Source organism: Schistocerca americana, chromosome 8 (genome assembly GCF_021461395.2).
Source record: "Schistocerca americana isolate TAMUIC-IGC-003095 chromosome 8, iqSchAmer2.1, whole genome shotgun sequence".
NCBI lineage: Eukaryota > Metazoa > Arthropoda > Insecta > Orthoptera > Acrididae > Schistocerca > Schistocerca americana.
Genome location: NC_060126.1, coordinates 372,303,481 through 372,322,804, shown reverse-complemented (window position 1 = coordinate 372,322,804; position 19,324 = coordinate 372,303,481). Strand labels below are relative to the sequence as shown.

Here is a 19,324-nt window from a genome sequence, read left to right as displayed (position 1 = left end):
AATCCGGGCGTGGACGCAAGCGTTGGGTATGACGATTATTATACAGGGTGATTCAGTGATGAAGGTGCAATCTCTCTCGCGGACAACGGAAAAGGGTAAATGTATCAGTTTGAGGTAAAGACCACTCATCAGCAAACCGAGTCAAAAGTTACAAGCGGAAAGCTTTCTGATATCTCAGACAGTGTACCTCTTCTACTGTAAGAGCTTTGCTTTCCATATTTTAGGGAGAGATAGAAACAAAAACAAATAGTCTAGTTAACATGTGCTCTAAAATGCATACCTTAAGAGGTATGAGCACCTGCTCAGTAGAGGTGTGGTTCGCAGTCGCAAAGGTGAACGTGTGCTCATAGCTCTTAAAGGTAGGTACTTCAGAGCCATGTCTCCTGGACATATTTTTCTTCTTTTGGTCTCTCAACAACGGAGGAAAGAGCATGCAGTACATGAGGTCAACTGCCAGAGGTATTAGAACGATTTTCGCTTACAACTTCCTAATTGGTCGTTTCTGGACAAGGGTCCCTTACTTCAAATTGATACGTTTACCCTTTCCAGCATCCTTGACAGTTTGGAGCGTCATCGTAGAATCACCCTGTATATCAATACAATGACTGATCAGTTAGCAGTGATTGCTGTTCTCTTTATACATGGAAAATGAAAAGAGTTTATGGCATCGTTGGCCGGGAGGCCCCATCCAGGGAAATTCGGCCGGCAAGTGCAAGTCTTATTTCAGTCGACGCCACACTGGGCGACTTGCACGCCGGTGATGAGGATGAAATGATGATGACGACAACACGATACCTAGTCCACGAGCGGAGAAAATTTCCAACCCGACCGGGAATCGAACCCGGGCCCGCTTGCGTAGGATGCAAGCACGTTATCTCCCAGCTAAGCAGGCGGACACTATATATACAATACACGGTGCCAGATATTGTGATGACTGGTACTTTAATGTGCACCGACTTCAGTAAATTAGTTGTTTTTTTCTCTGTGTCTAACAGTCTTCCTACAAACACCTCATCTAATTTACTAGCTGATGTTTTCTGCACCGTTGTATATGCACCACAAAGTAGACTATACCTGTCAGTATAGACTTAACTTTTTGTGTCCATTGCTCCACACTTCAATACCTGACTTGCTGCGAAGGGGTAAATAAGCATTAACGGTTTCTTCTTGTCACTTGTACTTGGAGGAACTAAGCTACTTAAAACAAACAGTTCCTAATTATTAGTATGCATATATATATATATATATTTGTGTGGGTGGGTGAAGTCATATGTATTCTTTACATATAGCTATTGAAAGGGTCCTATAGTACCCTCCCAGTTCACTGTCATTTTATTTGCTTTCCAGTGCACGTTGCATCCTACAAAACAATTCAGGTGTTTTCGTTGCTAAATTTCGTACCAGAGAAGACTAAGCTATGATTCAATCTAGACCTAGCCTGTTTCTTTCTATGATTTGTAAGCATCATATGGTTGTTATGTTGGTTCTTTTCAGACTTGCAAATGCGTCTATAACGCCATTATAAGTGTTCTATCCTTTAATATGTAACCCAACTCACGTCTATGATTCCATAAAATGTTTATCCCTTGTTCTCTTATTCCAATACTCTCTGGCATGCGTGTGTGAATGAATGTGGGTGTGTTTCATTTTGCTGTAAGGTGGTTTAGTCTGCTGCAGAGAATCAGCGGCAGTCTTACAGAATTGCCAAACCTTGTAGTTTTCAGGTAGGCAAAGAGGTTTGTTCCTCTTGTGTGAAAGTTACCGGTGTTAGGTTGGTGGCGGAAGCCTCATCTCTGGGCTTTCCTGGCCACGGGGTCGTGTGGGAGAAGTTTTAGTGTGAGGTGGGCAGTCTGCTTCCAACTCTCCGAGGGTCTGCAGCCGAGGTCTCTTCGAAGAAGGGTGAGTTGATTTTTATCCGCGTGGGGCGTTTGTCTGATAGGAAGAGGGTTGCTTTTAGTTTTTGAACTCGCGTCTTCTCTTACAAAGATTGTTTTGCTGGGTCGCAGCAAGGAATTCAAGGCTTTTGCAGACTCAGTTCCATTCCTAATGCAGACTTTGGTCCGTAAGAAGAACGTAGCACAAAGGTGTTGCATATGTTGAAGCGATCTCACGTGGGAAATGCGTCCTTGGTTCAGTGTGAATGTTTGTGTTCCTGCGACTGCGTGTGTATACATTCTAATCTTTTCAGAATCTTGATAATTTTTGCCTCTTTGTGAATTTCCTTTGTTTCATTGCTATATGTCCGTTGGAAACCACCCACGTGGGTTAATATTAGTGTTGTTGTCGCTCTGCCATTACCCTTTGTCTATTCAGATGTGCCCTCTATAAAATGTTAATTGTTCGCAGCTGCGTGGCTTAATGTTGCTAAAATTTGGGGACAGTACGTAGAAATTGTGTTTCCGCAAACCACGTGCCGCGCGGTGTAGCCGCGCGATGTAGCGCACCTTGTCACAGTCCGCGCGGCTTTCCCCGTCGGAGGTTAGAGTCCTCCTTCGGGCATGGGTGTGTGTGTTGTCCTTAGCGTAAGTTATTTTAAGTTAGATTAAGTAGTATGTAAGCTTAGGGACCGATGACCTCAGCAGTCTGGTCCCATAAGACCTTACCAAAACTTTCCTTGCGAACCACGTGGCCACGCGAGTTAACTGTGAGTCTATCTTTCCCGTGGCCCGCTGTCTCTGCCCTAGGGTTTACTTGTTGTTCTGATTTTGGAATATTAAATATATCCCGTCCAGATTATCCAACTGTATTTGTGATTTGTGTTTTCATGTTAAGCGCGTAAGCGTGTATGTGTGGCCCTCGTTGAGGCGGTTTATCCAAACCAAGGTTCAACTTTAAATGCAACAATGATATTCAGATTTAGTCTTTTATTTAATCATTTCTCAACAGAGCGGAACAAATCTACTAGCTTCGTTGCATGTTTGTGTTGGAACCGCACTTGCTGTTCTTCGAGTGAATGTGGGTCTGAATGCGAGTATTAAACCTTCCCCGTCCCCCTCTAATTACGGCCGCGGTTCTGTTGTGAATCGTATAGCGTTTCACAAGCAATCGAACGTAGTTACCAGGCAACAGCAGTTATATAGATGTCTTATATCAATGTCTTAAGAAATAAATAATTTTGTTTGAAGTCTTATCCAGTGTACCGATTTACGTCTCCTTTACCTACGCCATTCACCTTGTAGTTCCCCTGTTAGCCCATCCATAGCGTTTCCATGCACACAGGTCCAATAATTAGTGGTCCCTTTTTATTTAAATGGTTCAAATGGCTCTGAGCACTATGGGACTTAACTGCTGTGGTCATCAGTCCCCTAGAACTTAGATCTACTTAAACCTAACTAACCTAAGGACGTGACATACATCCATGCCCAAGGCAGGATTCGAACCTGCGACCGTAGCGGTCACGCGGTTCCAGACTGTAGCGCCTAGAACCGCACGGCCATACGGCCGGCCTCCCTTTTTATTTAAAATAAATTCTTTAGAATAGATCTTGTTTCAGGAATGTTGCTGCAAGCTGCTCATATTAAGTGTTAACACACTTTTTACTTTATTTTAATATTTGATTCATGTGAACAATCCCTGGATCATATTAATAGTTGCATCTAATTTTTTATGTGTGACATTACAATGAATGTTGCATCTCGTTTTTTATGTGTGACATTACAATGAATGTTCTTTTATGAGTTTTTTAATGACTAAATTAATCAATTTCTCCAACCCAGTCGAACATCTTGTTTGTCGTGTGGTTAGAGTTGGTGGCGACCCAATCTTTTACTTTGATTTTAATGTCAGATAGCATTTCCATTTGCGTGTGGCCCTTTTAGCGATCAGGATATAGTTCAGGGCTCAATTAAGTGCACGTCACTTACACTACGTATATGTATTTGTGTTTGTATGTGCATGTATAAAACTTTTTTAATGACTGCTGCAAATTCATTTTAATATTTAATCTCTATTCAGCTTCGTTTGAGACCACCGGTTCCTGGCAATCGGTCATGCAGAGTGAGGATGGGTAGAATAAGACTGCAGATACTATTGTTCTCAGACTCGTCACACTCGCGAAACTATGGTGGAAAGGAAGGGAGGAAGCTGTTCTAGCACTGACGCATCAGTGGCGCCTTGGTTCCTGACATCCAAAATTTTCGGGACTCGTGCTGCCATCTGTTACCTTTGGACTAATGGTCACCATCGCCCTCGAAGTAGTTCCCATCCGCACGTACACAACGGTCCCAGCGCTTATGCCACTGGTCAAACGTTTTCTGGAAGTCCTGTTCTTTGAGGGCGTTTATCACCGCCCACGATGCATCTTGAATCCTCTCTAGAGAGTCGGACCGACGGCCTTTCCACTTGAGTTTCAGTTTTGGGAATAGCGCGAAGTCGCAAGATGCCAAATCTGGCGAGTACGGTGGGTGGGGTATAACCGCCATGTTGTTTTTTGCCAAAAAGGTGCTGGTGAGCAAGGACGTGTGACAGAGCGCGTTATCATGATGCAGCAGCCAGTTCCCTTGACGCCAAAGTTCGAGCCGTCGTCGCCGCACGTTTTCACGGAGCTGTCGCAAAACGTCACAGTAGTACGCGAAATCCACTGTTTGGTTGGGTGGAACGAATTCTTTGTGCACTATTCCATTGGTATCAAAGAAAACGATGAACATGTTCTTCACTTTCCTCTTCACCTGACTCGCTTTCTTGGGTCTTGGAGAGCCCAGGCTCTTCCACTGGGACGATTGTTGCTTTGTCTCTGGGTCATAACCGTAAATCCAGCTCTCGTCGCCCGTGATAACCTGTGACAAGAAGGTTGGATCATCAGATGTAGTCTGACGAAGGCCCGTGTACGCTTCAACACGCTGTGCCTTCTGATCGGGAGTCAAGATCCTTGGCACAAATTTTGCGGTGACATGGGACATGCCCAATTCATCAGTCAACATTCGTGGACATGTCCCATAACCAATATCCACTTCATCCACAAGGTCTTGATTGGTTTGTCGTCGATCCACACGAATCAATTGTTTAAGTTTGGCGACAATGTCTGGCGTTGCCGCGCGGGGTGGCCGAGCGGTGTAAGGGGCCTTGTCACGGTCTGCGCGGCTCCCCCATTCGGAGGTTCGAGTCCTCCAACGGGCATGTGTGTGTGTGTGTGTGTGTGTGTGTGTGTGTGTGTGTGTGTGTTTGTGTTCTCCTTAGCGTAAGTTAGGTTAAGTTAGATTGTGTGTAAGCTTAGGGACCGATGGCCTCAGCAGTTTGATCCCACCGGCCTCTGTGGCCGAGTGGTTCTAGGCGCTTCAGTCCGGAACCACGCGGCTGCTACGGTCCAAATGATTCAAATGGCTGTAAGCACTATGGGACTTAACATCTGAGGTCATCAGTCCCCTAGACTTAGAGCTTAACTAACCTAAGGACATCACACACAGCCATGCCCGAGGCAGGATTCGAACCTGTGATCGTAGCAGCAGCGCGGTTCCGGATTGAAGTGCCTAGAACCGCTCGGCCACAGCGGCCGACGGCTGCTACAGTCGCAGGTTCGAATCCTGCCTCGGGCATGGATGTGTGTGATGTCCTTAGGTTAGTTAGGTTTAAGTAGTTCTATGTCTAGGAGACTGATGACCTAAGTCCCATAGTGCTTAGAGCCATTTGAACCATTTTTTAGTTTCGTCCCATGAGACCTTACCACAAATTTTCAATTTTTTTTCCAATGTCTGGCGTTGTGCGGCTAACGGGCCTGTGAGCACCATCTTCGACGTCTGTACGGCCGGCCCTGAACCGAGCACGCCACTCAAACACATGCGTATGGCTCATGCTCCGTCCCCCAAATACTTGTTGAATCATTTCAAGGGTCTCCGTAGCATTTTTGCCGAGATTCAGACAGAATTTGATACACACGCGCCACTCAAACACATGCGTATGGCTCATGCTCCGTCCCCCAAATACTTGTTGAATCATTTCAAGGGTCTCCGTAGCATTTTTGCCGAGATTCAGACAGAATTTGATACACACGCACTGTTCTGTTCGCGGATCCATCGTAAAATCGCCACACAGCAGCACAGTATTAAGGAAATCACTGTGGACACGCAACACGTCCTCCCAGCTGAATGCCACTCCGCACACCGACTCATCAGATATGCAGCTCTCACCACCTAGCGGTGCAAAACTCTACTACTCCTACTATCCAGATGGCAGCACCAGTCCCGAAAATTTTGGATTCCACCTGCAACCTGCAGTGTCGTACTCGAACTCTCCCCGTTTCTGAACTCTGGTAAGCAAGTCTCGGTAGAGGAATGGTAGACAATGGGCGCAGCAGAAAACTCATTTCTCGCGGGAAGTTTTTCGTCTGAAAGGGCTTTAGGGCTCCAGCAAGCGAGCGGCACTGACCTCGAGAAGCCAGGGCCGGAGGGAGGAATCCACGAGGACGTCGAAGCCGTAGAACTCGAAGCAGTTGGCGGTGGTGGGCACGGACGGGCTGTGGCTCAGCACTGTGAGCACGACGAGAGCGGTCACCTTCTGCCACAGCAGCCAGTCCGAGTGGCCCGCCTGGTGCAGGTAGTGCCGCAGCTGCCGCAGCGACCACTTGCAGCCTGCCGCACACAAAGACAGACTCTGAGAATGTTTTATTTACTGTTATTTCATCTCAGTCGCCCCATACGGGTGGGAGAGGGCGAGGATGTCAGCGGTACAGTTCTTTGCTCTTAACCAAGCGATTTAAAAAAAAAAAAAATTATAATGAGAAATACAAACAAAATATGGGGCAGTTTCCTATTTTAAATTAAAAATCATAGACAGACAGCTAAAAAAGGAAAACATATAAATTATAAAAACACATCTAGGAAGGTTAAATTCTTATAAGAACAATGTAGCTCTGCACTTTCACTAAACATCTGAAGGACCTGCAGTAGGATGAGAAGTATTGTCAGAGTAGATAATATGTTCCATGGGGTTGAGGGGTGTGGGTAGAAAGGTAGGAAAACTATGTAGACTGGAGATAGGAGTTGAGCTGGGTAGTCGGAAATACAGTCGGTAGGAAAGACAGACGGCCAGAAGTAGTGTGCCGTATGATGGGGATTGATGGAGAGGGAAAAGGAGTCCTGATGTGGAGTGGGAAAGGTGGAGAAGGGTTAAAGTTGGTAGGAAGTATAAATACTGGGCCAGATTTCGTTGTCTGGGTGAAGGAGTTGATTGAAGTTGCGTTGGGATTTGATATGGAGTGCGTGTAGGCGTAGTGACAGAGGGATGTGTGTGCGAAGGTGTGGCAACGTATTAGGGTTCGTGATCAGAGGAGAGGCAATGGTGTGATTGGAATCTAGTTTGTGGATAATTAGGAGGAGCGAAGATGTTCGATGTGGGTGAGGAGGGTTGGGAATTTTATGAGAGGGTAGAGGATCCAGGTGGGCGAAGGTAAATGTGGGAAGCGAGAGGAAATGCATGGCGTTTGAGGATTTGGAGGGCCGTATAGAAATTTGGTGAGGCAAAGATAAATGCAACATTTGCATGGCAGAGGATGGGTCACATCAGAGTTTTGTACGTGTGGACAATAGTAGAGGGGTGTAGTCCCCAAGTTAGGCCTATTAATAATTTAAGTAGTTTTAGTCTATTGTGGGCTTTCTGTTGGACTGTTAGTAGGTGATGTTTCCACGGTAGCTGCCGGCCGAGGGTTACTCCAAGACATTTTAGTGTGTTAGTTAACTAGATAGGACGGCTGTAAATGGTAATGTAGAAGTCATGGAGGTGGAAGGTGCGAGTGGTTCGTCCTATAATTGTTGCCTGGGCTTTGGAGGGTTTGATCTTTAGGAGTCATCGGTTGCAACAGGAGGTAAACTGAATGAGATGGATTTGGAGGGATCGTTGGGATCTCTGGCGTGTAGAGTAGAGGGCGAATATAGCGGTATCATCAGCAAACTGATTGAAGGTGGACTGTTGGAGGTGGTTTGGGCATATCATCAGTGTGCAGGAGATAAAGGAGAGGAGAGAGGACGAAGCGTTTGGGCCCAATTGATACCAACACCGGTGAAGGTGCACATACAAATACTGAGTGTAACAATTTGCGGGAATATAAAATGCAAAGATCACTGGGTTCAGATAACTTTCCTCCCGATAAAGATAGTGTAAGAAATCACAATGAAATGGTCTACCCGTGTGATCTGTTATCCATGTTTTACACAGTTTACCAAATCAGTAACGAGACTGAATTTTTTTCCAGGAACACTTTAAAGAAACGTGTCAAATGTGGCTACATGTCACTCGCCAGATTGTGCTGAACACGAAGATGCTTTGAGAATGTCGATGACTCACTAAGAGCAATGTGCTAAACTGAGAGTTTCCGATATCAGTGTTTTCTGTGAAAGCTGGTTGTGATGTCACAGTTTAAAATCGTATTCACAACTAGCATCCCTGCGCAACTTTAAAATGTGATTATTGAGATATATCGCCGTACATGTTATACTGTGATTAGTCGCAAGTATTTCTTGCCATGTGAAATGTGTTGCTGCAACGGAAGTTACATCTACTCGTCTACAAAGCGCGCTAACTGAATACATCATCAGTGTGTCTTTGAAGTCATATGGAACTTCAAAGGAATGATAAATGTCAAATACACTGTCAATAAAAAAACGAAAATGCTATTCTCCTCTTATTATAGACGTCCTGTATCCCTAAATCTTCCACGACGTAGTTTTTGATAAAGACTTAGTTATAGGTTATGAGGTCGATGATATGCAAGTGAAAAGAGCGGGGAGTACAGATCTTCCCATTAAAATCTTTCCATTGAAAGTTGACATCAGGGATACCAGTACTTGAAGATACACTCAAGTTTACCTGTGCATTGTATTGCTGGAAAAATAACCATCCTGTGAGTATATTACCAGTGCTATTAAACTTTGGTAGAAGTTACGTAGTGGACTTCCTTTTTATTTTTCGTTATTATGTATGAAATATGTGTATATGCATCAGAATAGTCGTAGGAGCCTTGCCCATTATCTAATACGTGTTTAATGTTGTAGTCTTCTTTAGAAAAACTTTTTATTTGCCAATATCGCAAGGAAGGACACATCGATTACTAGCTTCGACCAGCTAAATGGCTATCTTCAGGTCACATTACAGAAAAATGTGTTTACATTGACCACTGAAGTATGACATTGCAGTTCATACCATCTGGAACCAAAGGACAAATTCAGCCTGTGGTTGTTCGTTTTTTCCGTACCCGTAAAACGTATAACCGCATTATCTGCAGCTACGCCTTAAAGGATAGCCAGTTTCACGATAACATACTGTTTCACATCCGGCTGCATGTCATCACATTCCATCAGTTCTCATCACACCGTTGCCCCAATATATTTCTAAATGAATTCTTGAAGAGTGGATATCTAACTGAACGTCCTGCACGGTTTATAACTACCAAGGAGTACGCGTTCGATCTTGATTGTGATGCGCCATTATTCATTCGATGTGCATGGTGGAAATTAATGCTTTATTATGAACATTTATTGAATATCGGCGATGTCCATTTTTCGAAGTGTAATACACACATTCTATGTAAGGTTGATCTCCGCAACTCCCAGAGATTCATTTTCTGTTGCCCTCCTGATGCACATGGTGAGTCATTAGCAGCTAATATTTTTCCTGCCGTAATCGTTAAAGTAGTACTTTCAAACGAGTCTTACTAAAGACTGAACTTGCGACCTCAGACCATTACTTTTGGGTAACGGCAAGATGAGTCGAGAAGTTTACGAAATTATCTTTGACCTGCTTCTTGCACCGAGAAACGGTTTAACGTAAACCCATTCCGTGCCAGTACGTAAATACTGTTTTCCAAAAAACAAGGTTTATTTTATTTTGATTCGACAGAAATGAAATGAAATAGCTGGACTGACAGGCTCAGAGCGACGATGTTCACGCCGTTGACTGTCGTTGGGCTTGAACGCAATCTGCTTGCCAAATCAGGAAATTCTCCTTCGACATTTAATCATCTCAACAATGGCTAAACGAAGTTCTGCAAGCTAATAAACTATCGGTGAAACTAGTAATGTATTTCAAAGCAAGAGAAATATGTGTCATCTGACGCCTTAGCGTATCTCTGTGATACTCTATGGCAGTCACTGTATAAGGCTGTGAATATATCTTGCAATGTAACTTTCGAGCCTGTAAAGACGGATTTTCAGAGGAGTGTTTGTACGATTAGTATTTTAAATTATACAGTTATGTTACGTCGTTTGACTCTGAGGTCTGCCGTTTAAGACTCGCTATACTAGTTATGATACTGCGTGAAGAGTTTGACAGTGCACTGAAAGACCTAAGTCGAAACAAGGCCCCGGGAGTGGACAACATTCCATTAGAACTACTGACAGCCTTGATAGAGCCAGCCCTGACAAAACTCTACCATCTGGTGAGCAAGATGTACGAGACAGGCGAAATACCCTCAGACTTCAAGAAAAATATAATAATTCCAATCCGAAAAGAAGCAGGTGTTGACAGATGTGAAAATTACCGAACTATTAGTTTAATAAGTTACAACTGCAAAATAATAACGCGAATTCTCTACAGACGCATGGAGAAACTGGTAGAAGTTGACCTCGGGGAAGATCAGTTTGGATTCCGTAGAAATATTGGAACACGTGAGGTAATACTGACCCTAAGACTTATCTTAGAAGATAGATTAAGGAAAGGCAAACCTACGTTTCTAGCATTTGTAGACTTAGAGAAAGCCTTTGAAAATGTTGACTGGAATACTCTCTTTCAAATTCTGAAGGTGGTAGGGTTAAAATACAGGGAGTGAAAGGCTATTTACAATTTGTATAGAAACCAGACGGCAGTTATAAGAGTCGAGGGACATGAAAGGGAAGCAGTGGTTGGGAAGGGAATGAGACAGGGTTGTAGCATCACCCCGATGTTATTCAATCTGTATATTGAGCAAGGAGTAAAGGAAACAAAAGAAAAATTCGGAGTAGGTATTAAAAACCATGGAGAAGAAATGAAAACGTTGAGGTTCGCCGATGACATTGTAATTCTGTCATAGACAACAAAGGACCTGGAAGAGCAGCTGAACGTAACGGACAGTGTCTTGAAAGGAGGATATAAGATGAACATCAACAAAAGAAAAACGTGGATAATGGAATGTAATCGAATTAAATCGGATGATTCTGAGGAAATTAGATTAGGAAATGAGACACTTAAAGTAGTAAAGGAGTTTTGCTATTTGGGGAGCAAAGTAAGTGATGATGGCCGAAGTAGAGAGGATATAAAATGTAGACTGGCAATGGCAAGGAAAGCGTTTCTGAAGAAGAGAAATTTGTTAACATCGAGTGTCAGGAGGTCGTTTCTGGAAGTATTTGTATGGAGTGCAGCCATGTATGGAAGTGAAACGTGGACGATAAATAGTTTGGACAAGAATAGAACAGAAGCTTTCGAAATGTGGTGCTACAGAAGAATGCTGAAGATTAGATGGGTAGATCACATATCTAATGAGGAGGTATTTAATAGAATTGGGGAGAAGAGAAGTTTGTGGAACGACTTGACTAGAAGAAGGGATCGGTTGGTAGGACTTGTTCTGAGGCATCAAGGTGTCACCAATTTAGTCTTGGGAGGGTAAAAATCGTAGATGGAGACCAAGAGATGAATACAATAAGCATATTCAAAAGGATGTAGGTTGCAGTAGGTACTGGTAGATGAAGAAGCTTGCACAGGATAAAGTAGCATGGATAACTGTATCAAACTAGTCTCAGGACTGAAGACCACAACAACAACAACAACAACAACAACATACTTGGGACGCCCACTTTCGTCTGCAGTTAAAAAGGAGCAGAGCCTGTGTACGAATAGAAAGAAAGTGGCCAACGACGATGTCATCGCTGACTGACTGAGAACCCAGGATGCCATGTTTTTACTAGTAGTGAGATTGCTTCACTAGTGCAATGCGTCTATATTGTTGTACGCTGTTTTATTGTGCTGAAGGCAGTTCTGTGGAGTATCATTTGCAGATGTAAATATGGCACGTCTCCGCCCTCTATTGAATGCCTTTTAGTCATCTTATTTTACGTAATTTAATAGCGATAAATGTTCGTTGAATTAAATATGCGCAATCGCGGTAGTTTACAAATAAGATTTGTACAGCAGTAGGTAGAGGCTAATTTTGTCTAAAGGTGATTTACCGACTATAGCTAGCAAGCCGCAAGTAATTAGGAACGATAATTCAAAGTCATTATAATATATTTCACTGTTGGCTGTAAAATTAAAAGTGTAACAGATATCATAATTTTGGTTTTCCCAGCAAGTAAAGGCGGAAACAGTGTTCATTTTTAATTAACGCTAATGATGGAAATCTTAATGCTGCCTTGTAAAATTTACGACAACTCATTTGTGTATGAAGTAAATATTTTACTTTGTGCTACTGAATTCACACAATGTCTAGTCACATCATGTGACCGCCTGTCAAAAACCTTTCGCGGTGCGGATCGCTTGGAGATGTGCAGGCACGGAGCCAATGAGGTTCTAGAAGGTACCGGCAGGTGTGTGGAGCCATACCGACTCCAGTGCCGTGCCAGCTGCGCTAGGTTCCTCGGTTGAGGATCCATGGAGCGAAGAGACCGATCAAGGAGGTCCCACAGATTCTCGATTGGGTTCAAATACGCGGAGTTTGGTGGCCAGGGGAGTACGGTTAACTCATCCTGGAGCTCTTAGAATGATTCAGGTACACAGCGAGCCGTGTGACACATTACAAACTCCTGCTGGTAGATGACATCGAACCGAGGGAAAAGAAAGCGCATTTATGGCTGGACATCGTCTGCAAGGACATAGGCATACTTGTATTGATCCATTGTGCCCTCCAGAATGACGAGATCACTCTGGGAATTCCAAGAAAACAATCCCCAGACCGTAACACTTCATCCTTCGACCTGAACCTTTCCGACTATTGTTGCAGCGTGTTTCCTATCAGACGTTTCACTCCTTCCATGCCAACGGCCTTCTGTCATCTGAAAAGGTCGCCTGTCTCCACTCATCGGATGTCTGGTTGCGGTATTGGCGTGCATATTGTAACCTTCGTCGCCTACGAACAACCGTCAGCGTAGGTATATGAACCAGACGCCTGCTGCAGGAGCCAATACACAGCAACGTTAGCTAAACGGTCCTCGAGGAGACATTATTGGTAGCCCCTTGGTTTATCCTGACGGTCAGTTGCTCAATAGTTCGCCCGAACACATCTCTGCAGCCAATGTTCACCCCTGTCATCTATGGCCCGTGGTCCACTACAGTTACCTCTCCGCCGGTTTTGGATAGCGCCTTTTTGCCATGCGGGGCATACTTTAACCACGCTAGCACGCGAACAGTTTACAGACTTAGCCATTTCGGAAATACTTCCATCTTTGGCCCGAAAGCCAATGATCATGCAATTTTGGACGTCACATAAATTGCTCCGTTTCCGGATTACAACGACTGCGTTGTTTTCCGCGTCCCCGCCACACGCTTCACGCATCCTCCACTGCCAGTGCTGCCAAGTACCGTCTGTGAGTGACTCTTGCAAGTTGACGTCGAACGTAGGCGGTGGTCACATTAATGTGACTGGACCGTGTACATTCGCCCGTTGGTTGCTTTTTGTCGCCGTTGACAATGCGTTCATGTAACAGAAATATATTAAGATTTTTATGCTTTTGGGATTCGAAATGTAAGCTCCAAATTCCTCTTCTAGATTCCCAAGGCAACAAAAAGTTACCAGAGCCACAACGATTCATCGAACATACATTGTACAGAGACTAGAGAAGATTTAAAAAGCTTATTCCAGCCGAAAAAATTGCAAATGTTACGCTCTCTTTGAAATGTAATGAATGAAAGTTAGTTTGTCTGTTCGGTTCTTGTTATTTCCTCGACTTCGAATAAATCTTTCACTAATTTCACTGTTCGTCAGAGAAGTAGATTTGTTCGCGGCAAACTGTTCCATTTACTCCTCATTTAAAGAAGCACAGCGGTCAAAAAATTAATGACCCTAGGGGACCTAACGCTAACACTGCTCCAGACTTGACAAAGGCCTCAGTTTCGTGACGAAGAGAGTCCACAAGTTTTTTCCAGATACGCCATATCCAGCTTAAGCCACTCATTGATGATAAGATGGTAGGAAAAACACCCCCAAAACATCAGAGAACCACCCCCGGCCTGAACTGCACCCACAACATATTGCGAGTCAAACCTGTCAGTAGGCCATCGGTACATTCGACGCCCGGCACCATTTGAAAAGTGGCAAAATCGCAACTCATCGGACCGCATTCTGTGTTGTTCGGCCCACCGAAGACGTGAAGCTTTGTGTGTCATTGTGAACAATGGCTTACGAGGTGTCAGACTCGAAATGTCCATTGCATTCATTTCCCTTTGCAAAGTTCACTTGGAAACTAGATGAGATGGACCTGTATTCACTGACAGAAGCAATTCGTATCAGGTTTGAAAACTAGTGTCGTTGACAAAGTTGACACTCGTCTCAGCTCCTTGCGTGTTTTACACCATTCCTTGCAGACGTGTTGGACAGTTTGGAATGTCGGCGCTGATACATCTACAAGTCAGGCACCTTCATTCAGTGGGTGGTCATGTGCACGACCAAACATGATAACTCAATTTTGTCACGTACCCACTACAACCAGTCTCGCTGTACTGACCCCTTACAACCGACTGGCGTGTACACATCTACACCTACAACATACTCCGCAAGCCACTCAATGGCGTGTGACGGAGGGTATTTTGGGTACCACCATCTGATCCCTCTAACCCTGTTCCACTTGCGAATAGTGCGTGGGAAGAATGATTGTCGGTAAGCCTCTGCATTGGCTCTAATTTTTCGAATTTTCTCCTCGTGGTCAATATGCGAGATGTATGTGGGGCGAAGTAATATGTTGTCCGACTCTTCCTGAAAAGTGCTGTCTAGAAATTTCAATAGTAACTCTCTCTGTGATGCACGATGCCTCTCTTGTAACGTCTGCCAGTGGAGTTTGTTTAGCATCTCCGTAACACTCTCTCGCCAGCGAAACGATCGCGTGACGAAAGGCGCCACTCTTCGTTGGATCTTCTCTATCTCCTCTATCAGTCCTACCTGATAGGGATCCCAGATAGGTGAACAAGCGCCTTATAACCTACTTCTTTCGTGGATAAGTTACGTTTCCTTAAGATTCTTCCGATGAAACTGAATCTGGTTTCTGCTTTTCCCAATATCTGTTTTATATGGTCATTCCACTTAAGGTCGCTCTGGACAGTTACGCCCAGATATTTTACGGCAGACGCTGTCTCCAGCTGTTTGTCGTTAATAATGTAGCTGTACAGAAGCGGATTTCTTTTCCTACGTCTGCGCAAGTAGTTAGTTTATTTGCATTCAGGGCCAACTGCCATAGTCTGCACCATTCATCAATTCTGTGCAGGTCAATCTGCAAATTCTTACTATATTCTGGCGTTGCTACTTTAGTATAGACAACTGCATCAACTGCGAATAGCCTTAAAGAACATCCGACGTTTTCTACTAGATCATTTATACATATTGTAAACAACAACGTTCCTGTTAGACTTCCCTGTGGTACTTCGGATTTTATCTTTACAGCTGTCGATTCAGTTCCGTTAAGAGCGACGTGTTGAGTTCTATCTGCAAGAAAGTATTGAATCCAGTGGCAGGTCTGCTCTGTTACTTCATAAGCCCGTGTTTTTTTCATTAAACGGGAACGCGGGACGGTGTCAGATCCCTTACTGAAATCAAGGAACACGGCATCAACCTCAGCGCCGTTGTCCATTGCGTTGTGGGTCTCATGGTGGGACAGAGCGAGCTGAGTTCTGCAGGATTTCTATTTGCGGAATCAATTTTGATTCTTATAGATGAGATGTTCATTTTCCAAGAACGTCAGAATTCTTGAGCATAAAACATGTTCCATAATCCTACAACAGATTGACGTCAACGATATAGGTCTATAATTGTGTGGATCTGTCTTTACGGCCTTTCTTAAAAACGGTAATGACCTGCGCTTTTTTCCAGTCTTTGAGTACCTTTCGTTGCTCAAGCGATCAACGATAAATTACTGCTAGAAGGGGAGCAAGTTCTTTCGCATAATCTTTGTAGAATCTGATAGGTAACTCATCTGGTCATGAAGCCTTCCCACTACTAAGCGATTGTAGCTGCTTTTCATTTCCGCGATCGGTTATCTCAATATTTGCCATTTCGACTTTCGAACGACGATTGAAAGGAGGGACAGTGTTACAATCTTCCGCTGTGAAACAACTTCGAAAGGCCGAATTCGGTATTTCGGCCTTCTCTCTGTTATCTTCCGTTTCCGTGCCGGTGTGGTCGCTGAGAGAATGAATAGATGGTTTTGACCCACTTACTGATTTTACATACGACCAAAAGTTCTTAGGGTTTTTACTCAGGTCGGTTGACAACGTCTTACTTTCAAAATCATTGAACGCTTCTCTCATTGCTCTCCTTAGCGCTCATTTTCGCTTCGTGCAGCTTTTGTTTGTCAGCTAGGTTTTCACTTCTCCTGAATCTGAGATGAAGCGCTCTTTGTTTAGTACCCCTTTCCTAACACGGCTATTAAACCAGGGTGGGTCTTTCCCATCCCTTAAAACCTTACTCGGAACATACTTGTCTAGGGCATAAACACTCCAACTCATTTCATTCTTCCCGTTTAGTTCCACCAACAACTTCGTGGCAATGACTTTGAGATCTGTTGCACTTCTCCGGCTATTGACTACGAAAATTGCAAAATGACGCGGAATTTCTTTACAGGATTATCTTTAAGGATGAAGTATCGATTACAAGCCATGGGCAAATCAGCCTTCGTAGAATGAACTAAAGCTCGGTTAGAAATACACGCCGGCCGGGGTGGCCGAGCGGTGCTAGGCGCTACAGTCTGGAACTGCGCGAGCGCTACGGTCGCAGGTTCGAATCCTGCCTCGGGCATGGATGTGTGATGTCCTTAGGTTAGTTAGGTTTAAGCAGTCCTAAGTTCTAGGGGACTGATGAGCTCAGAAGTTAAGTCCCATAGTGCTCAGAGCCACTTGAACCATTTTTAGAAATCACACTCACAAAGAGTAATAGTTAAACAACGACCTTCGTCTCTCAACGTGTGGAGCGGACTTTTCAAGAATCGCATCATCGGTTCCTGTTTTATTTATAAGGCTCTAAATAGCCACTAGTATCTACATTTCCTAACAGATATGCTGCGTCGTTTGTCGGAAGACATCGCACTCGGTTCAAGGCAGTCCATGTGATAATAACGTGGTGTATGTAACGCCCATTGCGCACATATACTTACGGACCCTCTTAACGGAACATTAGGAAACTGTTAGATCAGTTGTTGGAGGAACACAAAATGACAAGTATACGTTCCATGTTTAACATCTCCGCAAATTTATCTGCGGAGAAAATTAAAACGAGATCTACGCAGAAATATCTATGATTATTGAAGACTTTAAATGCAGTAGAACTCAGTCTTATTAAACAACTGAACCCTACCTGAGTTACGTGTTTGCTCACATTTGGTAGAGTAGGGCAAAGGCATCAATCTAAACGCAATCGAAAAGAGTAAGATATTCAAATATGAGCAGTATTTTTTATGCTTGGGTCGGCAACCGCTGTAAATTTCTTCAAAGAAGTCGTTTTCCTTGGTGATGCTGTTTTTCTGTTTGAAATAAAGACTTCATTTCATTTCACTCTCGATTAGCAAACTTCAACCTCTTGGGCCTTATCAAACGCCGTTGCACGAAGAATATGACTAGCAGTATGGGCAACTTAGTGTAAAACTAAAAATAGTGAAAACAGAAATATACGTCTTAGTTACTTCCATAATACGAAAATTACGTTATGTGCCCACAGATTGTAATGAAGCATGCAGTAGCGTGGAAAGTACAACTCGCAGAAATTCACATCTATGAGAGTAAAGTATTTCGCTATTCGACAGTAATGTGGCGTGATATTTATATTTTCTGTTCTTTAGCGCAAATTACGTTTACTCTTTATGTACATACAGGTTATGCTCATACTTTTCATGGTTAGTAGGAGTACCATGCCGGCCGAAGTGGCCGTGCGGTTAAAGGCGCTGCAGTCTCGAACCGCAAGACCGCTACGGTCGCAGGTTCGAATCCTGCCTCGGGCATGGATGTTTGTGATGTCCTTAGGTTAGTTAGGTTTAACTAGTTCTAAGTTCTAGGGGACTAATGACCTCAGCAGTTGAGTCCCATAGTGCTCAGAGCCATTTGAACCATTTTTAGGAGTACCATTATATTCTGTCCCATTTCATTCAGTTCAAATGCCTTGAATGCGTGACTGTAGACGTCCGCATTCCGATTGGAAGTGATCAGCTCGCAGCCTCCTCAAAATCCTCTACACCACACCCAACAGTCACATCCAGTATTTTCAGAGATTGAGAGGGCGGGCTTGCCACGATCAGGATAGCTTGAAAGGTGGCTACACTGAGCCACAGCGCCAGAAATCGCGCCAGAGAGTATTGTTCCGCCGCCTCCACTGGCAGTGATTATTGACAGGTAGCGGCAGTCAGTTGTTGCCGAGAAGTTGTGATGGCCTCTGCTTGTCGTGAAGTCGGAGTGGATATGTGGTAGTAGGGAGTGTTTGTTCCATGTTTTATGCAGTTATTTGATGGGAGAGATAGCAGTTGTTATTCTAATGAAGATATTGTAATGATCAGAGTGCATTTCGTCAATATATATGAAGGTAAAATATTGCGTGTTTTTTCATTATTTCCATGTTTTAAATGATGCGTCATGACAGGTTCAGTCAACAAAGCATCTGGCTTGTCTTCTTGTATTAGAGTTTAATTCTGGTTTCCTTACGCAATTGTAGTATTTGTAATTTTCTTTTATCACGTCAGTATAATGGTATTTAAAATACACTCCCACATACAGAACAGTTACTCTTGTGCTTATTGGTTTCGTAGGTTTTATAGTTGCTGGGGACTTAATTAATTAATTGTGTTAACGAAAATTTTCATTTCATTCTTTGTTGTTGTTCTAAGCAGTCAGATTGCGTAATAATAATAGTCAGGGCCAACCGTTTACGAGAATAGCGTAATCGGACTTACAGCTACTAAAAACTAAAAAAATATTTGCATCATATTTAATTAAGCCCCCATGCAAGCTTCTAGCACACAAGTGCAACACTGTTCTAGCATTTGGTGACATTTGCATTATCCCAAACCATACCACTTCGTCGACTATCGTATGTATTGAGCAAGTGTGAATAGGTTCAGGAACAGGTAGCCGGATCGCTACAGCAGCTTCAATCACACAGGTAAATGAACGAATGGCACATGAGTTCCCTGTTTGCATGAGGTAGGGTGAGGCAGATGTTTGTGTGCCCTCTTCTCCTAACCGC

General features: G+C 43.7%; 1 protein-coding gene across 1 annotated transcript in view; it reads right to left on the bottom strand.

Annotated features, from left to right (window-relative positions):
• The window catches only part of LOC124545859 (probable tubulin polyglutamylase TTLL2), a 433,526-nt gene that overhangs the window by 75,215 nt on the left and 338,987 nt on the right, over positions 1 to 19,324 (bottom strand). Inside the window, exon 7 of the mRNA XM_047124817.1 lies at positions 6,361 to 6,563. Within this exon, the coding sequence (XP_046980773.1) occupies positions 6,361 to 6,563 (203 nt within the window). The remainder of the gene's footprint in view (positions 1 to 6,360; positions 6,564 to 19,324) is intronic.